Here is a 24,297-nt window from a genome sequence, read left to right as displayed (position 1 = left end):
GATGATCATCCGATCATCCGTCTTCCAGGGTAGGCGTGAGTATTCCTTCATCATCGTTTTCCATCAAACCCTTCCTGGTCTCTATTTCACTGGCTGGCTGTCCCCGTGTTCTCCACAGCTCTAGTGGACTCTGGCACTGCAGGGAATTTTATTGACCAGTCCCTCGTCTCCTCCCTGAACATCACCACATACCTGCTCTCCTCTCCTTCTCTGGTCTGAGCCCTGGATAAACAACCATTGGGATCTGGCACCAAAACGCACATCACAGCACCACTCACCCTCACCATGGGACCCATGCTCCAAGAAAGCCTTCCCTTCCTCATAATCACTGCCTCCATACACAAAGTCATCCTCCCGTGGCTCAAACGTCATGACCTCACCATCTCCTGGTCAAGGATGGAAATTACTGCCTGGGCACCCGGATGTCGGGAAGACCGGATTTCCCTTACCTTGTGGTTCCATGTCAGTTGAGAGTCCTGTTAGTGTCCTCCAGCCCATCAGTCCGTCCCCTCATATCGTTTTCCTCGTGTTTTGGTACGTAGATGTGCACACCTTCCAGGCTCTGAAGAGGGAACCCGCACTTGCTACCTGTCCCCCTGAGTGAATCTACGTTCCCACGGAGGTGAGGGGTCAGCTGTTGGCCTGGGCGCACACATCCCTCGATGCTGGACACCCAGGTATCCCCCGCACTAGTCAATCCATCTCCGCTAAGTACTGGTGGCCCACCTTGGCACAAGACGTCGCCAGTTATGTTAATTCATGCTCTGTCTGTGCTCAAACAAAATCTCCCCAGGACGCTCCAGCAAAGAATCTCTGTCCCCTTACCGTGCCTCAGCGGCCTTGGTCCCATCTGTCCATAGATTTCATCACGGATCTCCCTCCGTCTGATGGTTTCACCACTATGGTTGTTGTGGACAGATTTTCTAATTCCTGCCATTTTCTCCCTCTCTCTGGTCTCCCTACTGCCCTCCAGGTCGCTGAGGCACTGTTCCAGCAAGTCTTCCGACACTATGGTCTTCCGGAGGACATCGTCGCTGACCGTGGCCCACAATTCAAGTCACGGATGTGGAGAACCTTCATGGAGAAGCTGGGGGTTACAATCAGCCTCACTTCCGAGTATCGGCCTCAGTCTAACGGGCAGCAGCCAAACCCTTATCCCCGTGGGAATGTAGATGCGCTCGGGAGGACAGTTAGGGGGTGCGGGCTCCCTCTCCAAAGTCTGGCAAATGTCCACATCTATGTCCCAGAATACTGGAACTACGACTCGGGAGGAAGGAATTATAGATGCACTCTGGACAGGACCCCCTTCCGAATCGTAGAGACAGGACAAGGCATCAGCCTTGGTGTTCTTTGAACCTGGGTGATAGGTCAGCGTGAAGTCGAACCGTGTGAAGAAAAGGGTCACCAACTACACCACCAGGAGCTCTCGATCGCCGACGTCGTAATTCCTCTCTGCATGGGACAATTTCTTAAAGTAATATGCACACAGATACAATTTCTATGGCTTCCCTGTTGTTGAGACAGAACTGCCCCCACGCCCACCTCTGACACATCCACCTCCACCACAAAGGATATCGTGGGATCTGGGTGTTTGACAATGAGGTGGAGGTGAAACGTCCCTTGAGTAGACGGAAGGCCTCGTCGTCTGCTGGGCTCCAAACCAGCCTACAGGGCCCACCCTTGAGGAAAGAGGTGAGATGGGCGGCGACGGAGCGGAGGTTCCTGATGAAACGGCGGTAGAATTTGGAAAACCCCCAAAACCGATGTAACCCTTTAAGGTGGTTAGGACTGGCCATGACCTGACCACATCTACCTTCTTGTCGTAGATCCTTACTCCCTGCGGGCTGATTGGGTAGCCTAAGGAGACAGGCTTCTGATGAAATTGGCACTTTTCAGCCTTGACGGACAGGTGGTTAGCCAAGAGGCGTCAAGGACTGCTCGAACATGAGTGATGTGATCCTTCAGGGTAGCTGAGTATACCAGGATGTCATCGATATACACGACCATCTGGTGTCCGAGCATGTCCGAGCAGTGTGATTCTCATCCTCGACCATGAGCTGGTGGAATTATGGAGTTGAAGCCAAGGGAGGCCGAGGATGATCTTGTGATGAATGGGCTCCACAGTGAGGGTGAGTGGTTGGGTGATGTGTGTGATGGTTCCGGATCCTAGTAGCCGATTATCAAGGGCTTGAACTGGGAAAGGAGAGGAGAGTGGGTATGAGATGATGTTGAGAGAGGAGGCAAGGGTCTGGTCAATAAAGTTCCCCGCGGCACCGGAATCCACTAACGCTGTAGACATAGTACATGAGGGACAGTCAACTAGTGTGATGGACACCAAAAAGAGTTTAGCAGAAAGTGAGGAAGAGGGAATACTCACTCCTGCCCTATGAGGTGGAAGATCACGTGATCGTCCATCTGCTCTTGTGGAGCCCCTATTAGGAAGTTCCGGACACCGCTGGAACTGGTGCCCTCCTTGACCACAATACAGACAGAGCCCCAGCTGTCTCCGTCTGCGTCATTCCACCACGGGGAGGTGTGAGACCCCTACCTCCATGGGTTCAGACTCTGATCCAGAGTGTTCCCTGAGGGAGGGAGAGAAGTGATGAGTACCGACGCTCCCGTAGTAGGTTATCCAGATAGAGGTTGTCGTCTCGAAAGGCCAATTCTGTCTGGACCTCCTCGCGCAGACCTCTTCAGAATAGCGTGCAAAGCGCTGGCTCGTTCCATCCGCTGGATGCTGCTACTGTCCGGAAGGTAAGCACGTACTCGGCAGCCATCTGGTCCCCTGCCGTAATTGGAGTAAGCGCTCACCCCCCTCTCTGCTCTCCGGGGGATGATCTAAGATGCATTTGACCAGAGCCATGAACCCCTCATATGAAGCTAGCTCCTCCTCTCCTCTCCCCCAGACGGCCATGGCCCATTCCAAAGCCCGCACAGTCAGCAGAGAAATCACCTTGGCAACCTTGGACCTCTCGTGGTGGGGGCTCCCCTCTGGTGCGTAAAGTAGAGGGAGCACTGAAATAGGAAGCCACGGCATATAGATGGGGTACCGTCATATTTATCCGGGAGGGACAAACGGGCATCGCTGACCTGAGCGGGTTGCTGAATGGGCTGTTGTGCTGGTTTGACTGGTTGTAGTGTATCCTCTGCTGGTTGACGGCAACGCCTCCCGGGTATGTTCAAGACATTGTACACTGTGAAGAATCTCTCCCATAGCCGTCCCCAGTTGTGCCATCTGGTCCTGGTGTTGACGTAGAAGGTATCCCTGCTCATTGACCATCTGGGAGATATTTTGTTCTCCTGCTGCTTCCATGGTTTGAGTCAGTATTCTGTAACGAAGACGCTGTGAGTTGAGGAGCAGGTGAAACGTTTAATACAACAACAAACATGGAAGGAGACAACATAACAGTAGCATCTTTGCATGAACACAGGATCAATACTTACTCGGGAAGGACCTTAAGGGAGTGCCAGATATAGGGGAGGTAATAAGTGAGGTAATGGAGTCCTAGTGTGCCTCATGATGACGTACAGGTGTGTGTAATGATTGATGCCAGGTGTGCGTAATGATGGATCCCAGGACCGGTGGTTAGTATACAGGCGACGTCGAACGCCGGAGGGGAGGAGCGGGAGAAGGCGTGACACTACATAAATGTGGATGCTTTCATGATTATGGATAATCCTGAATGAATCGTGAATAATGATGAGTGAGAAAGTTAGAGGCACAAATATCAATATCTGTAATCATGGTAGCATCCACATTAATGTAGAAGTGTTTAGAAACACTATATTCTTATTTACAATAAAAGGTGATTCCAAAATGACACAATACATTATTTACCATTAATTTCTATTGGCCACAAAATCTGTAGAGTCACAAGCTTGATGTAATCATTGTGTGCTAGGAATATGGGACTATGTACAAAGAGTGCTGTAATTTCTAAACGGTTAATTCGTTATGGATGAAAATACCCTCAAATGAAAGCTGACAATCTGCACTTCGTCCTCATAATCATTGTATAATTTCAAATCCAAAGTGCTTGAGTACAGAACCAAAACAATGCCCCAATACTTTTGGAGCTCATTGTATGTAATTGGAAAACACTGTATGTTAAAAGCATTGTTTGTGTGTGTCCCTGATCTTGTAACAGACAAAGAGCTGTGAATGGATCAGTGGTTCACCAATCATGGCCTTGATGGGCTCGGCAACAGTAACAAGGGGTGGTGTGTAAACACATTTTTGGGGGGAGAACCTTTCTTTAAGACCATCAGGCGACGTCCTAAAAACGTCTTTAGGGATGTCCCTGGAACAAGCTTTGAACTAGACAAAAACCTCCAGGGGACCATGAAAGAACGTCCTATGTTGTAAACGTCATTGGACACGTGAATGTTCTTGCATGGTTCCCATGAAAAGTTTCTAGGACATTAATATCTTATATTCAGAGAACATGGCAACCACATTCTAGGTACGTTCTATTTGACATTAAGGGAATGGTCTCTTGAAAACAGTCATTGCACATCACTGGAACATTCCTATAAAAATCTTAGGTAATGAACAAATGAGACCTCTAAGGGAACGTCTCTAAAGTTGTGGGAGTGTTTGTTGTTAGCCGGGTAGTGCATGCTGGTTTCTGCTCTTGCCATTTTAATCGGTGGCTAATTTTGACTTGTGCAGTCAGTGACATGAATTCATCAACTAGGCTCCAGGGGAAAACGAAAACTAGCAGGACTGTGACTGTAGACCACTGGAGAGTTATACCCCCCGATTTAGACCATGACACTGTTCTCAACCTTTTCCTTTTCTCTGCAAGGCTGAAAAAAAGATAAAAGATAATCATAAGTATTATTAAGTGATTATCCAGCCTTAAAGCACTAAGCAGACTAACTCTGCAAATAATTATCCGGAGTCGTTTTCCTCCACTGTGAATAATTACTGTCACATTCACTGGCCATCTGAGTCGCACATTTAAATGAACTTCTCTGAGCTTCAATACGAATGAAGAGCCGTTTGGATTCAAAGGCTTGAAGGACAGTTTCCCTATTCCCTCTCACAAATTAAAATCAATACGCAAACATCACAGTTTTTTAATCCTTCTCCATCCGGAGTGTCTCCGGAATAAGGAAGAGAGCATTTGGTTGAGTTAGTAGCGCAGGGCTTGCAGGGTCATCTTCCTGCTCGACTGCTCTGAAGCCGCCGCGAGAGAACACAAATCAACAGGGGTAAATGTCCCCACCAACACAGGCGTGATGGAATAAATAAGACCAGGCGAAATCTCCCTCTGTCATTTCAAGTCTCAGTCACCTCAGACTGAGTGGAATGTACGCATATGTATGGTGGTCTCCCACTACCCCACTCTCACAGAGTCTAACAGGGAGAAGGGGGCGCAGGTAAGAACATTGTGAAACAAAATGATGGGGATGAGGAGGAGGAGGAGGAGGAAAAAGAGGAAGAGGAGGAGGAAGAACAGGGGGACAAGGGGAAGGAGGGGGAGCAGAGGAAGAGGACAATCGTTATGACGAGGAGGAGGAGGAGGACAATTATGAGGACAACGATTATGATAAAGGCCCACACGCAAATACACCCGGATAAATAGTCCAAGGCCACTAGCTCTGTAGACAAAGACCTTGAATTCCTTTGATAACTTCAGATGAACCACACCCGTCTATGATTGCATCCCCCAGGTGGCAGTGTTTGACAACCACTAGGAGAAGTGTTTGAACTGGGTTTAGATAAAAGCCCCCAAACTTTGCCTGTCCACAGATCAAACAGGAAGAAGAGTCAGAGGTGCTACATCAGACAGTCAGACAGGGTGGTATAATGGAAAGACATGTCCTGGACAGAATACCAGCATACGTCAGGTTGTGATAAGGGAGATATGTCTGGGATAGTGTGGGCTTCTCCAGCGAACTTACACAACTTTCAAAGAAAACAATGGGTTCCACATTGAACTCTCGGAGCCAATGTTAAGCTGAAGATCTCAACTTTCATGGCAGTCAATCTTACTCTGTCATCACACCACTATTTGATCCACTGACACCTTGGATAAGTCCGCTGGAATGATTTTACCAGGAGTGATTACTAGGGGTATGACAACTTGTTTTCTATTATGACTATGCACTGTAAAAAAAAAACTAATAGTTGTTTCAGCTCAATATTATTAAGCAATTGGTTTCACAGCCTTTTTTTGGTTTATTCAACTTCTTGGTCAAAGTGTTAGAGTTGCACAGTGAGTGCTTTTAACATTCACTGTTTTCAACTTACATATTTGACACATGATGACTGTTCATTTATACAGTAATTCATCTTCAACATCCTCCTCTAGGGATTTGAACTCTGAACCTATTAGTTCACAACATTTCAGTCTTCCTGCTGCACCACCATGTCTTGTCAAATGGAGTTCATCTGTATTGCCACACCTTGCACTTCAAAGTCAACCTCAACTCTGTTAACAGTACACTCAAGAAAAACAATTTTATTTATCATAGTGATTAAGGAGTACCATTAAAATAGGTTAATATGCCCTACTAACATTAGATTATTAGGTATCTTAAACCAAAAAAATGCTTAAATAAGTAAATCAAATCAATGATGAGAGAATATTCAGATTAACTGATAACTGACATAGACATGGTGGCGTGGCAGGAGTAGCAGCACGCCATGTGTCAAGAGGTTGAGAGTTCAAATCACAGGTGAGGACATGTTGAATAATAATTACTGTATAAAGGAACATACACTATGTGAAAAACACTGTGTGTGTAACCAGTAGCACAGCCTTTGATTTGTTTAAAATACCCAAATAAATATTCATACTGTAGTTAAACGCACACATGAGACAAGTTCAGCAAACACATCATTTTAAATTGACTGAATTTTTGCTAAAGTTTTCTCAAGTTTGGGCCAACTAAATGTTTTCGTTCAGATAAAACTTGGACCAAAAAGATGAGTAAACAAAAAAATCAACCTGTGGAACCAGTTACTTTATAATAGTTAGTTGAAACAACTAGATTTGTGGGTGTTTTTTTTTACAGGTATTGGGTGAGAGGTTGGCAGCCAATAAGATACTTAATTCCCCAAAAATACAACTCAACAATGCCAATAATGTTGTCAGGCCCTGACCATAGAGAGCCTTTTTATTCTCTATGTTGGTTAGGTCGGGGTGTGACTAGTGTGGGTCATCTAGGTAATTATATTTCTATGTTGGCTTGGTATGGTTCCCAATCAGAGGCAGCTGTTTATCGTTGTCTCTGATTGGGGATCATATTTAGGCAGCCATTTACCCTTTGTACTTTGTGGGATCTTGACTATGTATAGTTGCCTGTTAGCCCTATTGTTAGCTTTACGTTTCGTTTTGAGATTTATTGCTTTTTGTTTTGCTGTGAGTTTCACCTAGAAATAAAAGATGTGGAACCCAGATCACGCTGTGCTTTGGTCCACTCATTATAACGATCGTGACAAATGTTTTCAATTCGACTTTTGCTTTCAAAAGCAGCTCAAACTTAGAACATGTAAGAATGAACTATAGCCATTGAATTCTACCATGCAAATATGCTGTTCGTTATAGGGAAACAATGCACGCTTTATTACGCCCTTCAAGCCAATTATAAACAAGTCTTCAACAATGTCGTGGTATGAATAGGAAATATATATTTTTAAATGCACATCTGGCCAGCACGTCATTTCTCCATTTCCTTTTATTTCACTTAGCCGAGACAGTTTCCATCATTCATATTATTATATGCGACAGATGACTCTCATGATATTAACTGTCTCTGGCAGTTAAAAATTCTATGGAAGACACCCTGATTCAACAAAAAATGTATTTGGGCCAGCCAGGAGGTTCAGTCAATGTGGGTATTCTTCCGCATGATATCAAAGTGCGCTGGATCACAGGAAGGGCTGAACAAAAAAACGTAAAAGCTTTGCCCTTTCAATGAAGAAATAAGCAGTGATACATCAAGCGTGAAAAAAAATCTACTTTGAAGAAAATACCCCACATGGTTTTTGAAAAGGCGCCTGTTTTATAGCTTCGCTTTCTGAGCTGTAAAATTCTCTCTGCCCATATTTAGGTGCATGCAGGTCAGCTATGAGACCATTAGGTACTAATACACAGTGCAATACTGATCATAATCTGATGCTAACGGTTTGAAAAGAGATCAGAGCACTGGTCATTATCCCCAAAACCGGGCTGCCATTTCCGAACACAAAGGTACAGCACTCAAACGACAGTAAGAAATCTCAAAAGCTTTTTAAACATTCTGGCTAATGAACATGCTTCAGATTGCTTGCTTACTACATATAGCCCAGGAGGACTTCTGTCATAGTGCCACTAAAGACCAACTGAGATCTGTCTGACTGACTGAAGAGTTCCTTCCTGGCACCACTTTTCTGCAGAGGTTCATTAAAATGTTTTGTTGAGTTTGATCATATCTGAATAGTTTTGCTGATTAAAAAGTATCCCTCTATAAGGGGATGAAAATACTCCTGTTGTAACTTTGAGATCCTCAGGGACTCTTTTCTCTTTTCATTAGTGGAGCAGCAGCCGTGATTTCTTCCCAACACGAGATCAGACTACACTGCTGCCTCACACACACAGTAACGGGAGATTTTTGTTGTGTGATTGTGTGTGCCTGTGTGCGCGTGCGCCTGTGTTTGTGTGTGTGTGCGTGCAAAAGGCAGTCAACCCTTGAGTCTTACAAAATACATCAGGGTATACAGTGTTTAGGTCATTGTGTCTCTATAGTTGAATATTTTCTAACAGCATCAATTACATCATGGAATCCTTCTTGTTTCATCCTTTAATGCACCTGTACAGTCTAATTGTCCGTTCGAATGTACAATACCAGAGTGTGCAAAGCTGTCATCAAGGCAAAGTGTGGCTACTTTGAAGAATCTCAAATATATTTTGATTTGTTAAACACTTTCTTTGGTTACTACATGATTCCATATGTGTTACTTCATAGTTTTGACGTCTTCCACTATTATTCTACAATGTAGAAAATAGTACAAATAAATAAAAACCCTTGAATGAGTAGGTGTGTCCAAACTCTCTTTCTGTCTAGCTTGTGGAGGATATAATTGTGCTCTTGTGCTCTCTGACCTAATAATTGTCCCTGAGGTAATTAATAATAAAGTAATATCGATTATAACTGATTCAGTGCTGACTCTAAAGCTACGTTCGAAAACTTGCCGATGCCAACAATATCTGATTACCATTTGCATGAATTGACAGCTTGAAAGCTACTGAAGTCCTGCCAACCTCATACATGAGGTCAATTCATTTAATTTGCCGTTAATTAGGAGCAGAGACAGTGAAGGTCTCCCTCTTTAGAGTAGTAATTGCAAGTTGTCGCCATCACAGCCAGCGATCAGTGCCATGGTGGGTGGTAAGGAGTGGGAGAGGCATGTGAGAGTCAGTGGGAGACTGTGTTTTCAAGGCCACCTATTCTACAAAGGAAAACGATTGTTTACTAACTGTCCAATCTTCCCCCAACTCCTCCTCCTCCTCCACACGTGAATTCCAATCCATTTCAGACAAGTCTTACTGCAGTAGTCAGCTCAAAATCATGAGGGAGGTATGGGAACAATTCTCTATCACATTTATTTTCTTGTTTTTCTGTAGGCCTAATTATTATCAACACAAATCAAGTGAGTGATTTGTAATGACCGAGGCAAGGCAGCCCATCAGACAGTCTCACCAAGAGTTCCTATTGCACAGCTATTAAACAGTTGTTACATCATCATTACACAGCCACCGTGGTACAGTCCCACTGAGAGGCACTCCACACAGCGTGATTAGTATTTCTATCAACTTCGTATGACAAGCACCTTCAAAAAACTATTTCTAAACACTGAGATACATACAGAAGAATGACCGTCGCTGTAGAGTCATGATCCATTTATGGGTGGATACGTTTGCCTGCCTGCCTGACTGTCCGATCAGCATCTGAGCCTCTATCCTCTCTCTCCTCTTTCAGTGCTGTACAAACACACTCTGGTAGAGATAAGACATACAGGTATACAGTTGAAGTCAGAAGTTTACGTATACTTAGGTTGGAGTCATTAAAACTCGTTTTCAACCACTCCACAAATGTCTTGTTAACAAACTATAGTTTTGGCAAGTCGGTTAGGACATCTATTTTGTGCATGACACAAGTCATTTTTACAACAATTGTTTACAGGCAGATTATTTCACTTATAATTCACTGTATCACAATGCCAGTGGGTCAGAAGTTTACATACACTAAGTTGACTGTGCTTTTAAACAGCTTGGAAAATTCCAGAAAATTATGTCATGCCTTTAGAAGCTTCTGATAGGCTAATTGACATCATTTGAAGTCAATTGGAGGTGTACCTGTGGGTGTATTTCAAGGCCTAACTTCAAACTCAGTGCCTCTTTGCTTGACATCATGAGAAAATCAAAAGAAATTAGCTAAGCCCTCAGAAAAATAATTATAGACCTCCACAAGTCTGGGTCATCCTTGGGAGCAATTTACAAACGCCTGAAGGTACCACGTTCATCTGTACAAACAATAGTACGCAAGTATAAACACCATGGGACCACGCTGTCGTCATACCGCTCAGGAAGGAGACGGGTTCTGTCTCCTAAAGATGAACGTACTTTGGTGCGAAAAGTGTAAATCAATCCCAGAACAACAACAAAGGACCTTGTGAAGATGCTGGAGGAAACAGGTACAAAATTATCTATATCCTCAGTAAAACGAGTCCTATATCGACATAACCTGAAAGGCCGCTCAGCAAGGAAGAAGCCACTGCTCCAAAACCTCCATAAAAAAAAAAGGAGGAGGATACTTTGTGGACACAGTGTCCGTATGTAGATCTCCACAATCCCACTTCTCGATGGACCTCCATGCTTCTGATCAGGGAGATTTGAATTGGAAAACCTCCATTTGAAGTTGTTGTGCGTGGTGTAGAAATAAGAATCTCAGTGAGCCAGAGCCTGACTAGCTTTGCTTGCCAGGCTTATAGTATAACAGGCTACACATGGCTGGGGATGAGATGTACATGACTTTTGTGAACTTTTTCCCCCTTTGTTTCTGAATTGATCGTTCACCTCCGATACATATATAATGATTGATGGTAAACTTGGGGAGTTTTCTGAATTGATCTCTTTTTTCCCCCTCTGTCGTGCTGACGGCCTCTGGCTGGATTACCTGGGCGATTGGTTTTTCTGTCGTGTGCGTGTACAGCTCAGTGGAGGAGAATCGATTGAGACAGTTTACCTGCATGTAAACACAACGCCCCCAGCATCAGAGTTATTGATGTGCTGAAGACAGTCACGGTGCCTCCTCTGTGGGAACATCTGTTGATATGGGGATTTAATTAAGGTCGTTTTTTGGACCGCTCCTCATGTCATCATGGTCTTTCAAATGTAAAGGCTTAAATACCACACAACAACCGGGCGGGGTTTTGGGTAATGCTTAAATGAATTACTAAATGGAACAGCTAACTGAGTATTTAGAGTGTGAAGAAGGCAAGTGAGGCTGATATTAAGAGCCAATACCAGTATAGTGTTACAAGGACAATATCGGTAAACCAATATATCGGTTGGGCTATTTTTTATTTTTATATTATTTTTTTTTACCTTTATTTAACTAGGCAAGTCAGTTAAGAACAAATTCTTATTTTCAATGACGGCCTAGGAACAGTGGGTTAACTGCCTGTTCAGGGGCAGAACGACAGATTTGTACCTTGTCAGCTCGGGGATTTGAACTTGCAACCTTCCGGTTACTAGTCCAACGCTCTAACCACTAGGCTACCCTGCCGCCCCATATAGTAATCACCTGTCAACTCTTCAGATAGATATGCTATTGGAGATTAAGAGAGGAGTTTTGGGGAAAGGCCACAGGACTACATGTCAAGTGGCGCAGCGGTCTCAGTGCAAGAGCGTCACTACAGTCCCTGGTATGAATCCATGCTGTATCACACCTGGCTGTGATCGGGAGTCCCATAGGGCGGCTCGCAATTGTCCCAGCGTCGTCCAGATTTGGCCGGGGTATGCTGTCATTATAAATCAGAATTTGTTCATAACTGACTTGCCTAGTTAAATAAAAAAGAACATATCTGAAGGTCATTGACCATCGGCCATTATGAGGAGGCAGTGTGCCACCTGCTGCTTCAGCTGTGTCATTAAAGCAATGTAACACAAGGTGACTAAAAGGATTGGATCATTGCATTCCAGAGGTTGGCATTACACTGGCTTCATTTAATCTCTGGAAGGCCTGTTCTATGAATCAACAACCCTAGTCACTCTGGTGTAAGTGGATTCATCTTTTTTTGAATTCATGTTTATATGAATCACACACAATAGACAGTGCCACTAACCCATTTTCCCACAGCCTCTGGCAATCTCATTATGTCTGGCTACAGATGCAGAAGTGCCACGAGATATCAGGCATGTCAAGTGCCTATGGGACATACGGAATGCATTTCTGTCTATTAATATACATTTCATGTTTTTTTGTATTGCACAAATTGTCAACCTTCTGCAGTGCCTCGTTTCCTTCAGGAATGAAGATGGATTGGTTCATTTTCCCAAGTGCACGTCTAATCACAAACTGACAGCCATGCTATTGTTCCACAATATCAATGATCTCTTTCTATGCAAAACCCAACAACGTATTGCAATGCTCGAGTCACTCGGCGTCTGTGTATACCATGGAGACTTCTCTCTCGAAAGTTGACGGCGGCAGTTTGAGTTCGTGTGGGGAAAAATGAACACCATAAACCCCAAAATGAACGGACCAACAAACAATATCTGGAAATGCAGGGGTCTGCAGCGATTTTTGAAGGGATTTGATGCAATTCTGTATGTTGAACTAAGATAGGGATAGGGGAGGGAAAGCAGGAGGGTGAATCACTGAGTGAAAACATTCACATCAAAATCCAGCATGAAAGTAGAACACAAATATTCAGGATTTGTACAAATTATTATTTTGAATTAGATTCAGTTTGTTTCAAACCTTTCTATGCTGACAGGATGGTTCTGATTTAAAGTTGTGCAGTCTAACTGTGATACTCAAACATCCCTTATCTGAATTCAATCCCTCACAGCTGTGTCAACTCATGGACAGGGACAGACTAACAACAACAGGGAAATGCCATCAGAATGTACAGAAAGACATCCTGATATTTAATCAAAGGTGGCAGGTGATATTTACCCAACAAAAGGGCTCTGCACCTCATTTACCCTTTGATTAAAAAAAGCTCAGCATGAGTATTTACACTGTGGGTAACATTCTGATACAACAATTTATTAAGACAGATGAGAATGCAAGCTAGACAGTTACATTAAATACCTCACAAATAACTATGAAACACACAAACACAGAGCGAGACCGACAGACAGAGAGACGGACAGAGAGAGAGAGACGGACAGACAGACAGACCGGCAGAAAGAGAGAGAGCAAAAGATAGGAACATGGACACCGGCCATCAATAAAGGTTGGCAAATAGGTGACAAATCAATAGCCTTGGGTAGGCACTATACAGTACAGACAAAGAGTAAGGCTGAAGAATGTAAGTCTATTCTGAATCATTGCTGTAAGTTATTATTGATGGACAGTCTAACCAAACCATGAATGTTTGATGCACATGATACTATTTGACTCTAAGTGCAATGAACATCTTGCTTACTTTTCATTCTCTAGGCAGATTTGCTCTGTAGAACATAACACTGTATTGCAGGGTGAATGGATAAGCATTTTTGATATGTCAGATCTGCAGCCAGAGAAGAATGGTATTCATGCATTACATAACAGCTGTCAAGAGAGCTTTTTTTGCTGAGAGTAGATTTTCTGTAGGCCTAATGTGCCTATCATGCAAAAATATCCGTTATTTTTATATCTATGTCCATCTGAATTGTTGATCTACTTAGTTAAAGATTCCTGAACAAGACAAGGCAATGACATTCAGAAATTATAGCTGCATCAGTCATTGAAATAAATTATTTGACATGAGGGACAGCATGTGCAATCATAGCAAATTCTTACAACCATACTCAAAGCAAACCACTCAACCCAAACGCATGTCCTGCATGAATGATCAGGCTACTTCGACTATTTATTTAATTTCGTGAGACAGAATACACAGATGAAACACTTACAGAGGTGACAGAAGGCAGATCCACCAGCCGGTACTCATTGACCACGGTGTCATTCCAGGAGGAAAGCGTCTCCACGATGCGCGTGCAGTTCGTGTCCTGGAAGCGACACGAGATGCCCTTCCGAACCGAGCGCAGGGCGCCGTTCATAGCTCCTCCTGTGCCCTCCAGGACGGACCGGCCACTCGACATGGGTTGTAGATGGGAAAAGAGAAAATAGTCCGTAGTACTGACACAATCCGAAAGCTGTCCGGTCCGTGTTCCAGCAATAGGCAAATACACTCAGGAAATTATAACTTCTCTTTAGCTCCACAGTGGGAATCTGTTTTGGAGAGTTATCAATTCTCGATATGAATGTTGACTAACAGTTTACGTTGGTTATGGTCTTGATATTGGTAGTCTGTGAGACAGAGTGGTATAAAACAGTTTGACGATCGCAAACGAGAATGGAGCTGCATACGCGGTTGCGCACGAGCCACGCAACCCTAATAGCACATTTTTGTACATGGATATATTTACGTAAGTGAGAAAGCCGCACATGCTCTCTCTTTTCTCCATGTGCTCGCTCTGAGTTGCCACTCTCCACCCCTGTACTGTAATGATGGCACGCGCTCTCACAATGTCGGGCAATAGAGCACTCGGCACTAACATTAGTCATTATGTTGAAAGCTACTTTTAAAGAGAGTGATCGGTGTGCCAGACCAGTTGGTAGAGTTAATAGGCTACACATGGGAGAGTACATGTACAAAAGCTGAAGAACATATTCACATCTAGGTATTTTTGTTTGCAGGTGCTGGACACTGGCGAACTCCTGAAAAACAAAAAGGAAAACGCAGCACACTGCTGTTCATGCTCCCAGGTGATTTTATTGATACATTTCGACCCTTAAGGCTTCACTGCCTGATGAAGACCTAATGGCCGACACGTGTCAATAAAATCACCTGGGAGCATGAACAGCAGAGCACAGAGAGTATTCACACCTGCAGTCTCTTCTCGCTGCCTGGGGAGAAAAATTGGTCCTCACCTGGCCTGATCCTCTCTGATAGCTGCAGACCAGGAACCTGGCCAGAGGCACTCAAACACACATCCCATGTCAACAACTGTACCTGTCACACTGCAACAGCTAGCTCTATCAGGTTTAAGTTAAGACCCAAGTACAGACTGTTGAAGTAACAATGTTTATTGCAACAGGAGCAAGCAAACGACAGGTCAAGGCAGGCAGGGGGTCGACAATCCAGAGTAGTAGCAAAGGCACAGGATGACAGGCTCAGAGTCAGGACAGGCAAGGGTCAAAACCAGGAGGGCGAGAAAGAGACTGGGGAAAAGCAGGAGCTGAGAGAGAACTCTGGTTGACTTGAACAAACAGGACGAACTGGCACAGACAGACAGAAAACACAGGTATAAATACCCAGGAGATAAGTGGGGAAGATGGGCGACACCTGTAGGGGGGTGGAGACAAGCACAGGTGAAACAGATCAGGGTGTAACAGTAGCCCCCCCCTCTAGGGACACCACCTGGCATCCTACCTGGACGGATACCTGGTTGAGCAGGGTGTCAGTGTTGGAATTCAGAGATGGGTCCAGGATGTCCCTAGCGGAGACCCAGCACCTCTCCTCCGGGCCATAACCGTCCCAGTCATCCAGGTACTGGAATCCCCTGACCCGATGTTGAACTTTCAGGAGGCGTCTCACCCTGTATGCCGGTTGGCCGTCGATGTGACGGGGGAGAGGGGTGGGCCTGGAAACAGGAGACAAAGGGCAGTGAGACATGGGTTTTGATCTAGACACATGAAAAGTAGTATACATGAAAAGAAGTATACGGAGCACCAGAGGACGAACAGCAGAGGGGCTATTGATTTTGGAGCAGGGGGAAAAGGTCTCGGCTTCCAGGGGTGTAGCCATGGGGCTCTAGCGGCGTGCCAGCGCATCTGGTTTAACCTCCTTTGGGTACCGTTCAGTGTTGTGGAAGCGAAGTGGCCCGGGCCTTGCTGAACCCCTGCCGGAGGTCCTGGTACTCCACTGGAATGGCGGAGAGGTTCGGGGCAATTTCCAAGCCCCCAGGAAGATGGCCCGGGGCAGGCAGAGCTGATTTCAGGCAATGGGCGTGGCAGAACGGGCTCCAGCCCCCGATGGCACCAGTAGACCAGTCAATTGAGGGATTTTGTCGCTGGAGCCAAAAGAATGCCAATGCTACGGGAACCTGCGGAGAATCAATTAGCAGGAATTGGATCATCTCACTGTGGTTCCCCGACACTCGTAGATTGATGAGGGTGGTATGGTCGGTGACCCAGCCTATAGAGCGCCCGTCCAGTGCTCTAACATCCATGGGAATGAAGAGGGGTTGAGTGGGGATGCCCAGCTCGGACGCCAGCGTAATGTCCATAAGAATCATATGAAATGGAGGGTTTTGTAAAAAATTATTACTGCAAAAGTGGTTAAATTAATAAATATTGTGACAGACACCCTTAACTCAAACAGTGCAGAATAATGCCTGGCTGGAGGGGGTGTGCTCAGGGCCAGCCCTCCCATTAGACAAGATTAGGCGGTCGCCTATCGCGGCACATGAATTTGTGGCGCCATTTTGGAAATTGTCTGCCGCCCTCAAGCGCCCCTGATCGTCTACTACACCGCCGGCAATGTCTCAGCCACCAGCTCATAACCATTGCTGCAGTTCCCACCTCTTACCCCATTTCCAATTCTCCTGAAGTTCACTTCCACTTTCCTTGGTAGTTATGGTGATATGTGTGTTTTTTCATGGGATTATCAAATTGTGAAACATTAATTAAAAGGAATCTGCCATTTAAACTATTGTATTGTTTTTTGAATGTTCGTGTGTGATGAAGATGATTAGTGATTAAGGCAGTAGCCTAACCTAGCCTAGCCTGTTAACATTAGCTAGTGGAAACCATTTCAGCTAAAAATATAAGCTATAGAGATTTGCAACCATATATGCTACCATCTCTAAGATGATTGACAAAGTTCCCATTATTTGGCTCGTTCATCCTGTCGGTAGTCCCACGTAGCGCAATGTTCTGGGTGGCCATTCCGCGTATCAGGGCCATGAGTCTCTGCATCACCTGCTGCCAATGGAGAGTCTCTCCTCCAACAGCCCGTTGGGCTTGGGCATCGATAGTTTGCTTGGACACCAGGCTGATCTCCAGCTCCTTCCACCTCTGGAAACTATCTAGGCGGTCATGCGACTTCTCATGCGAGCTGAAGATTCCAGTCCCTGGTTCTATCCTTGACCAGCGCAGATTTGCACTCGTGTGAAAAAAGTTTGCAGCAAAAACAGAAAGCTGCATCGTTTTGCTTGGAATAAACGAGCCATGGTCTCTCCAATCTCTCCCCGTTCGCCATCCTCCTATTGTATTGGGCCACCGAAAATATTCGTTGCCCCTCATCTCATGGGAAATTCCCCTCCTTATCCTGATGTGGCCCAGCCTGCACTAACATGTCTTTTTGTCATGGAGTCAGATTTAGTAGCATCATCCAGGACATGGAGCGACACACAGTCCGGGTGCCAGATAGTAAGGTTTCCGCCGGCATTGTTTGGAGGTGTGGCTAGACTGGTGCTACAACCTGTTCTTGTCCACCCAGAGAGATGTCGTCATCAGTGGAAGTGGATGGCTTGGACTCCTCCGGTTCGCCCTCTTCTCTGCTAGAACCAGTGAACGGGTGCTTGTCTGTCTCTGTGAATTTATGTCCTTGGAGGCCTGTTGTTCTCCTGATGGATGGACATTGCTGCATGCTGATAAATTTCACTAGCGAATCTCTTTGGCTTAGAGATTGTGCCTCTTTTCTTATTAGTTTCAAAAATATATATATTCGCTTCCTGGTAGTTTTTGGGAAGGGCTTGTGTCTGGGAAGGGCTTGGTGTGTTTGGGCTCAAATCGAGTGAGGGTATGCCATGCCCTTTGTTAAAGAAAAGGGCAAAAAGGATATCTATTGTTTGCTTTATATTTAGAAATAAATACATAAAAAGTATCCAGATTATATATCCAGGTTGTATAACAATGCTTAACTCTCTGATGCCTTATGGTAGAAACAAGCTTTAAAATGCCCGCGAAAGACATGATTCTGATGCATATGGGGATATATTGATACCTCCCTATGACATTCTGAAGCTGAGCTGCAGCCTATAATATTCAAGGAGACAAACAAATTGACATTGCTATTCTGTCCCTATTAATTGAGCTTTTCACTTTCTGAAAAGAGAAGATGTTAGTTTAAACCCAAGCAGTTTTTAGGGAATCACTTCTGTTTTTGGGTTATGCAATGAACGAGTTGTTACATCTGCTCCTGCCATGCCCTCTACTTCTCATCCTGCCACTCCCCCAGTACTCTCTCCCTCTTCCTCTCTGTGTGTGTGATTGTGTGGGCGGAGACAGGGGTGCTGGAGGCAGAGCAGACCCCAACCAGCTGCAACCTGTTCCATAATCAAGACCTCTACAAATACTCAGCACTGCCACTTCCACACTGCCAGATCGTAACCTCTGCTCAGTCAGTCTGCATTTTTTAACAGTTTGTTCTGGCTAGGATCCTGTTTTCATGTTATGCCTGTTTTCCCTTGCCTGACGCTGTTTTCCTCTTCGGTACAGTTCTGCCCGCTCTGACTTTGTCCCCTGTCTCCAGTCCCACATCTCGTCAGTCCTGCTACTCTGTCCTGGACCCCCCCCACTCCACTGCGTCCTTGGATTCCACTCCAGACCTGCTTACCCAGTCCCAACTCCTCTCGCTCCAGCCTCAGCCTCCGCACCGGGCTTCCTGTAACCCACCCAAGCTTCCCCTGGCCTGCACTCCATCTTCCCCCTGTGTTTCAATAAATACCTTGGTTACCTCATCCCAGTCTCATCGTCTGAATCTGCTCTTGGGTTCACCTGTTCCACTCCGCATGACATAAGTAGCCAGCAGTTGAAGCTTACATTTTTCTGCATAGGTAGAGCGTCTGTCTGGGTGGAAAGGTAACCTTTGAAAGTGCCATGCTTAGATTCATAAGGATGTCTAAGAATTATTTGCAAACAGTGGTTTGACATTAAAGAAATATGGTAAGAATGCCTATTTCTCTGTACATTCTTCCCTGAAAGTTCTATTTTCATTATCCTCCTTTTTCAGCCCAACAATTTATTTTGATTGCAATTTCTTCCAATCAAAGTACACAGAAATATAAAAAATGAATTTAATAGAGACATTCGTGATTTTATCAATGTAATCTTATAAGGCTATGTTATTGACATTAAACTGATTATATACCCTACTAACCAGATGTGTTAAAAATTGTGTTTAATTTGTAGTGTAGGCCTATGAACTGGGCTGCTATTATGTTCTGTTCCTCCGACTTTCAGGTGAGTCATTTTTTTGCCCAAGGCCAAACCTATTGCCTACCCCTGCTGTACATAGTTTAGCAGGGATAGGAGGGGGGGGCGCCAGATGTTTGTCTCGCCTAGGGCGGCAGAACGTCCAGGGCCGGCCCTGGGTGTGCCACAATAGCTCATGTAATCCAAAATATTGAAAATAATTGGAATACAAGCACTCTCTGCCCTGCATACAGACACAAACAACCTGTAAACACAGACACAATAGGCAGAAATATCAACAATATGACTTCACGTTTTGGTAGATGTTCAATAGACATCTCTCCAAGTCAAATGTGTTATCCTTCAGTGCTGTATGGTCCTACCTGACAAAAATGCACACAGTATTGGTCTGGCCTTTCCACCGTAGTAGCACCAACGGAAACCTCTAAACACCTCCCCGAGCACTCTCGCGACCACCCCGTGAGAGCCCTCTGTTGCCAAGAAACAGTGGGATTATGTCAAGCTAACCAGGGTAGGCCTAGCACCACGGGAAATGCAGGAGAGTCAATAAGGAAGAGACTAATTCTCTCCTTGTGACCTCCCTGCGTCACCATGCCCAGAGGAGCGGTGGCCTCCCTAATCAACCCTGACCCTAATGGTCAACTATCTGAGGCGTGAACGGGGAAAGGCACAGCCACGGGAACAATGGGGATCCCTAAACTATAGGCGAACGATCTATCTATAAAATTCCCAGCTGCGCCTGATTCGATGAGCGCCTTATGCTGGGAATGCTGGGAAAAGTCAGGAAAAGTGGCATACAAAAACATATGTGCAACAGAGGGCTCTGGGTGAGAATGGTGCCAACTCACCTGGGTTGACGCCAGAGCGCCCTGCCTGCTGCCTCGATACCCAGAGGAACCAACCCGGCACCGACCGGCAGTGTGACCTCTGCGGCCACAGATGGTGCATGAGCTGGAACCCCCTCCTGTCTCACTGCGCACGGCCCCTCCCAGCTCCATGGGTATCGGAAAGGGGGTGTGGGGGTATGGAACCAACAGACGCCGATCTGAACGTCCGCGGGTAGCCAGCAGGTTATCCAGCCGGATAGACAGGTCCACCAGCTGGTCGAATGTGAGGGTGGTGTCTCTGCAGGCCAACTTCTGACGGACGTCCTCGCGCAGACTGTAGCGATAATGGTCGATCAGTGCCCTGTCGCTCCTCCCGCGCCGGCAGCCAGGGTCCGAAACTCCAGGGCGCGAACTCCGGGACACTCCTTGTCCCCTGCCTCAGATGGAAGAGGAGTTCACCCGCCGCTCTACCCTCGGGCAGGTGGTCAAAGACTGCCCGGAAACGGCGGGTGAACTCCTCAAACTGGTCCAACGCCGCATCTCCCTCTCTCCACACGGCGTTGGCCCACTCCAGGGCTTTCCCGTGAGGCACGAGATGAGGGCGGACACCCTTTCACGGCCTGAAGGAGCCGGGTGGACGGTTGCCAGGTATAAGTCTAGCTGCAACAGGAACCCCTGGCAGTTCGCAGCCGTCCCATCGTATTCCTGGGGAAGGGAGAGACGAATCCCATTGGGACCAGGAGAAGGAGGAGCATGTAGTGGAGACCCCGGATGTGCTGGTGGAGGCGCTGGTAGAACTCCCTGTCTCTCCCAGCGGTCCATTGCCTGGACAGCGCGGTCCATGGCGGTGCCAAGATGGTGGAGCATTGCTGCGTGCTCCCGGACGCGCTCCTCCACCCCTATACCTGCTCCTGCTGACTCCATAAGTTTGGTCCGGAATTCTGTAAGGGGTGCGTACTGGTGGCAGAGAAGTCAGGCGCAGGAGAGCAAAAACTGTGTTACAACGGCACAGTTTAATAATAAAAAAATCACCGTAAACAAAACAAACAATACAATGGGTACAAAACCCGTCGCACACCAGACATAACTTGCACAAGCACTTACAATAAACAATTTCGGACAAGGACATGGGGGGAACAGAGAGTTAAATACACAACATGTAATGATGGAATTGAAACCAGGTGTGTGGGAAGACAAGACAAAACAAATGGAAAATGAAAAGTTAATCAATGATGGCTAGAAGACCGGCGCGCCAACCACCGGAAGTCGTGACATGACAAACTGGGAATGTGATGAAAGAAATAAAAGCTGAAATAAATCACTCTCTCTACTATTATTATGACATTTCACATTCTTAAAATAAAGTGGTGATCCTAACTGACCTAAGACAGGGAATTTGTACTAGGATTAAATGTCAGGAATTGTGAAAAACGGAGTTTAAATGTATTTGGCTAAAGTGTGTGTAAACTTCTGACTTCAACTGTATATTTATATATTATATATATATATATATATTGATACTGTACTGTACTGTCCCATGTTTAATTTGCTGAAATAAAAAATGCCGGAAATGTCCCAGAAAACATCCCAGCTAGTTTCTCTCAAATTTTGTGCACGATTTTGTTTACATCCCTGTTAGTGAGCAATTTTCCATTGCCAAGATAATCCATCCACCTGACAGATGTGGCATATCAAGAATCTGATAAAACAGCATGATCATCACAAAGGTGCACCTTGTGCTGGGGACAATAAAAGGCTTCCTTAAAATGTGCAGTTTTGTCACTCAACACAATGCCACAGATGTCTCAAGTCTGGCTGCTAAGTCGGTGGGTCTATGCCCTCCAAGGCCCACCCATGACTGCACCCCTGCCCAGTCATGTGAAATCCATAGATTAAAGCCTAATTTGTTTATTTATATTGACTGATTTCCCTACATGAATTGTAACTCAGTAAAATCTTTGAAAATGTTGCATGTTGGGTTTACATTTTTGTAAAAGACCAAACATGACTACATATTTCTAATTAAAGCCACTGAACAACTGCTGATTACCATGGATTAATTATATTTACATTTGAAGAGGAGTGTGCAGGCTCACAGTCCCTGGGGCCACAGGCAGGATGTGCTTACCATAAGATATTTAATTCTGTGATGTAACATCATCCTCAACATGCACTAATTACAGCATCATAATCATCATCATGCACTAATAACAGCATCATCATGCACTAATAACAACATCATCATCATGCACTAATAACATCATCATCATCATGCACTAATAACATCATCATCATCATGCTCTAATAAGAGTATCATCATCATGCGCTAATAACAGCATCATCATGCACTAATAACAACATCATCATCATGCACTAATAACATCATCATCATCATGCTCTAATAAGAGTATCATCATCATGCACTAATAACATCATCATCATCATGCACTAATAAGAGTATCATCATCATGCACTAATAACAGCAGCATCATCATCATGCACTAATAACAGCATCATCAGGTGGTACTGATCCTCCTTCTCAATTGGACTGCTTCCACCCCAGTGGACTCAGGGCTTCAGCATGACTGGCATCTGACACAAACACCACCAGGGAGGCTGACTGTATCCTGACCCACTTGCCCCAGAACTGTTGGTGCACAACTTTATTGGCCAATAAGCCTCACTGGGAGATGGGAACATACTGTATCCCTAGAGTAACCTGCTTTTACAGATCTTCAAAAGCAAAATGGGAGAGATGAAAGGGGCATTTGGAGAAACAACAAAGTGGTCAGCCCGCTCCACCAGCTAAGAGATGGTTCTGGAGAAATAAAACCCCTCTCAAATTCATAGACAGAGCTGTGAAGATGGATGTACCAATGGATGTACTGTTTTTGACTGGGCTGTTTTTGACTGTTTTTGACTGGTGACCTCTCTTTACCCTTTTTTAAAATTTGACATGTGAACTTGTATTTATAGGGTTATTTGCAGGAAGATACAATTAAAATAAACGTTAGGATTGAGGGTCTTTCTTTCATCTAACACCCTGCTTCATCTCTGTATACATCAATGATGTTGCTCTTGCTGCTGGTGATTCTCTGATACACCTCTACGCAGACGACACCATTCTGTATACTTCTGGCCCTTCTTTGGACACTGTGTTAACTAACCTCCAGACGAGCTTCAATGCCATACAACTCTCCTTCCGTGGCCTCCAACTGCTCTTAAACGCAAGTAAAATTAAATGCATGCTGTTCAACCGATCACTGCCCGCACCTGCTCGCCCATCCAGCATCACTACTCTGGACGGCTCTGACTTAGAATACGTGGACAACTACAAATACCTAGGTGTCTGGTTAGACTGTAAACTCTCCTTCCAGACTCACATTAAGCATCTCCAATCCAAAATGACATCTAGAATCGGCTTCCTATATCGCAACAAAGCATCCTTCACTCATGCTGCCAAACATACCCTCATCACCTACCGATCCTCGACTTCGGTGATGTCATCTATAAAATAGCCCCAAACACTCTACTCAACAAACTGGATGCAGTCTATCACGGTGCCATCTGTTTTGTCACCAAAGCCCCATACACTACCCACCATTGCGACCTGTACGCTCTCGTTGGTTGGCCCTCGCTTCATACTCGTCGCCAAACCCACTGGCTACAGGTTATCTACAAGTCTCTACTAGGTAAAGCCCCACCTTATCTCAGCTCACTGATCACCATAGCAGCACCCACTCGTAGCACGCGCTCCAGCAGGTATATCACACTGGTCACCCCCAAAGCCAATTCCTCCTTTGGTCGTCTTTCCTTCCAGTTCTCTGCTGCCAATGACTGGAACGAACTGCAAAAATCTCCCTCACTAGCTTTAAGCACCAGCTGTCAGAGCAGCTCACAGATTACTGCACCTGTACATAGCCCATCTATAATTTAGCCCAAACAACTACCTCTTCCCCTACTGTATTTATTTATTCATTTATTTTGCTCCTTTGCACCCCATTATTTCTATTTCTACTTTGCACATTCTTCCACTGCA

General features: G+C 45.2%; 1 protein-coding gene across 1 annotated transcript in view; it reads right to left on the bottom strand.

Annotated features, from left to right (window-relative positions):
- LOC129851819 (melanopsin-A-like) overlaps positions 1-14,758 on the bottom strand; it is a 76,729-nt gene extending 61,971 nt beyond the window's left edge. Inside the window, exon 1 of the mRNA XM_055918226.1 lies at positions 14,121-14,758. Within this exon, the coding sequence (XP_055774201.1) occupies positions 14,121-14,309 (189 nt within the window). The 5' untranslated portion in view covers positions 14,310-14,758. The remainder of the gene's footprint in view (positions 1-14,120) is intronic.
- Between the last annotated feature and the right edge of the window lie 9,539 nt (positions 14,759-24,297).

This window comes from Salvelinus fontinalis, chromosome 1, assembly GCF_029448725.1.
Source record: "Salvelinus fontinalis isolate EN_2023a chromosome 1, ASM2944872v1, whole genome shotgun sequence".
NCBI lineage: Eukaryota > Metazoa > Chordata > Actinopteri > Salmoniformes > Salmonidae > Salvelinus > Salvelinus fontinalis.
The sequence above is the reverse complement of the archived record's forward strand: the minus strand, read 5'-3'. Positions and strand labels throughout refer to the sequence as shown.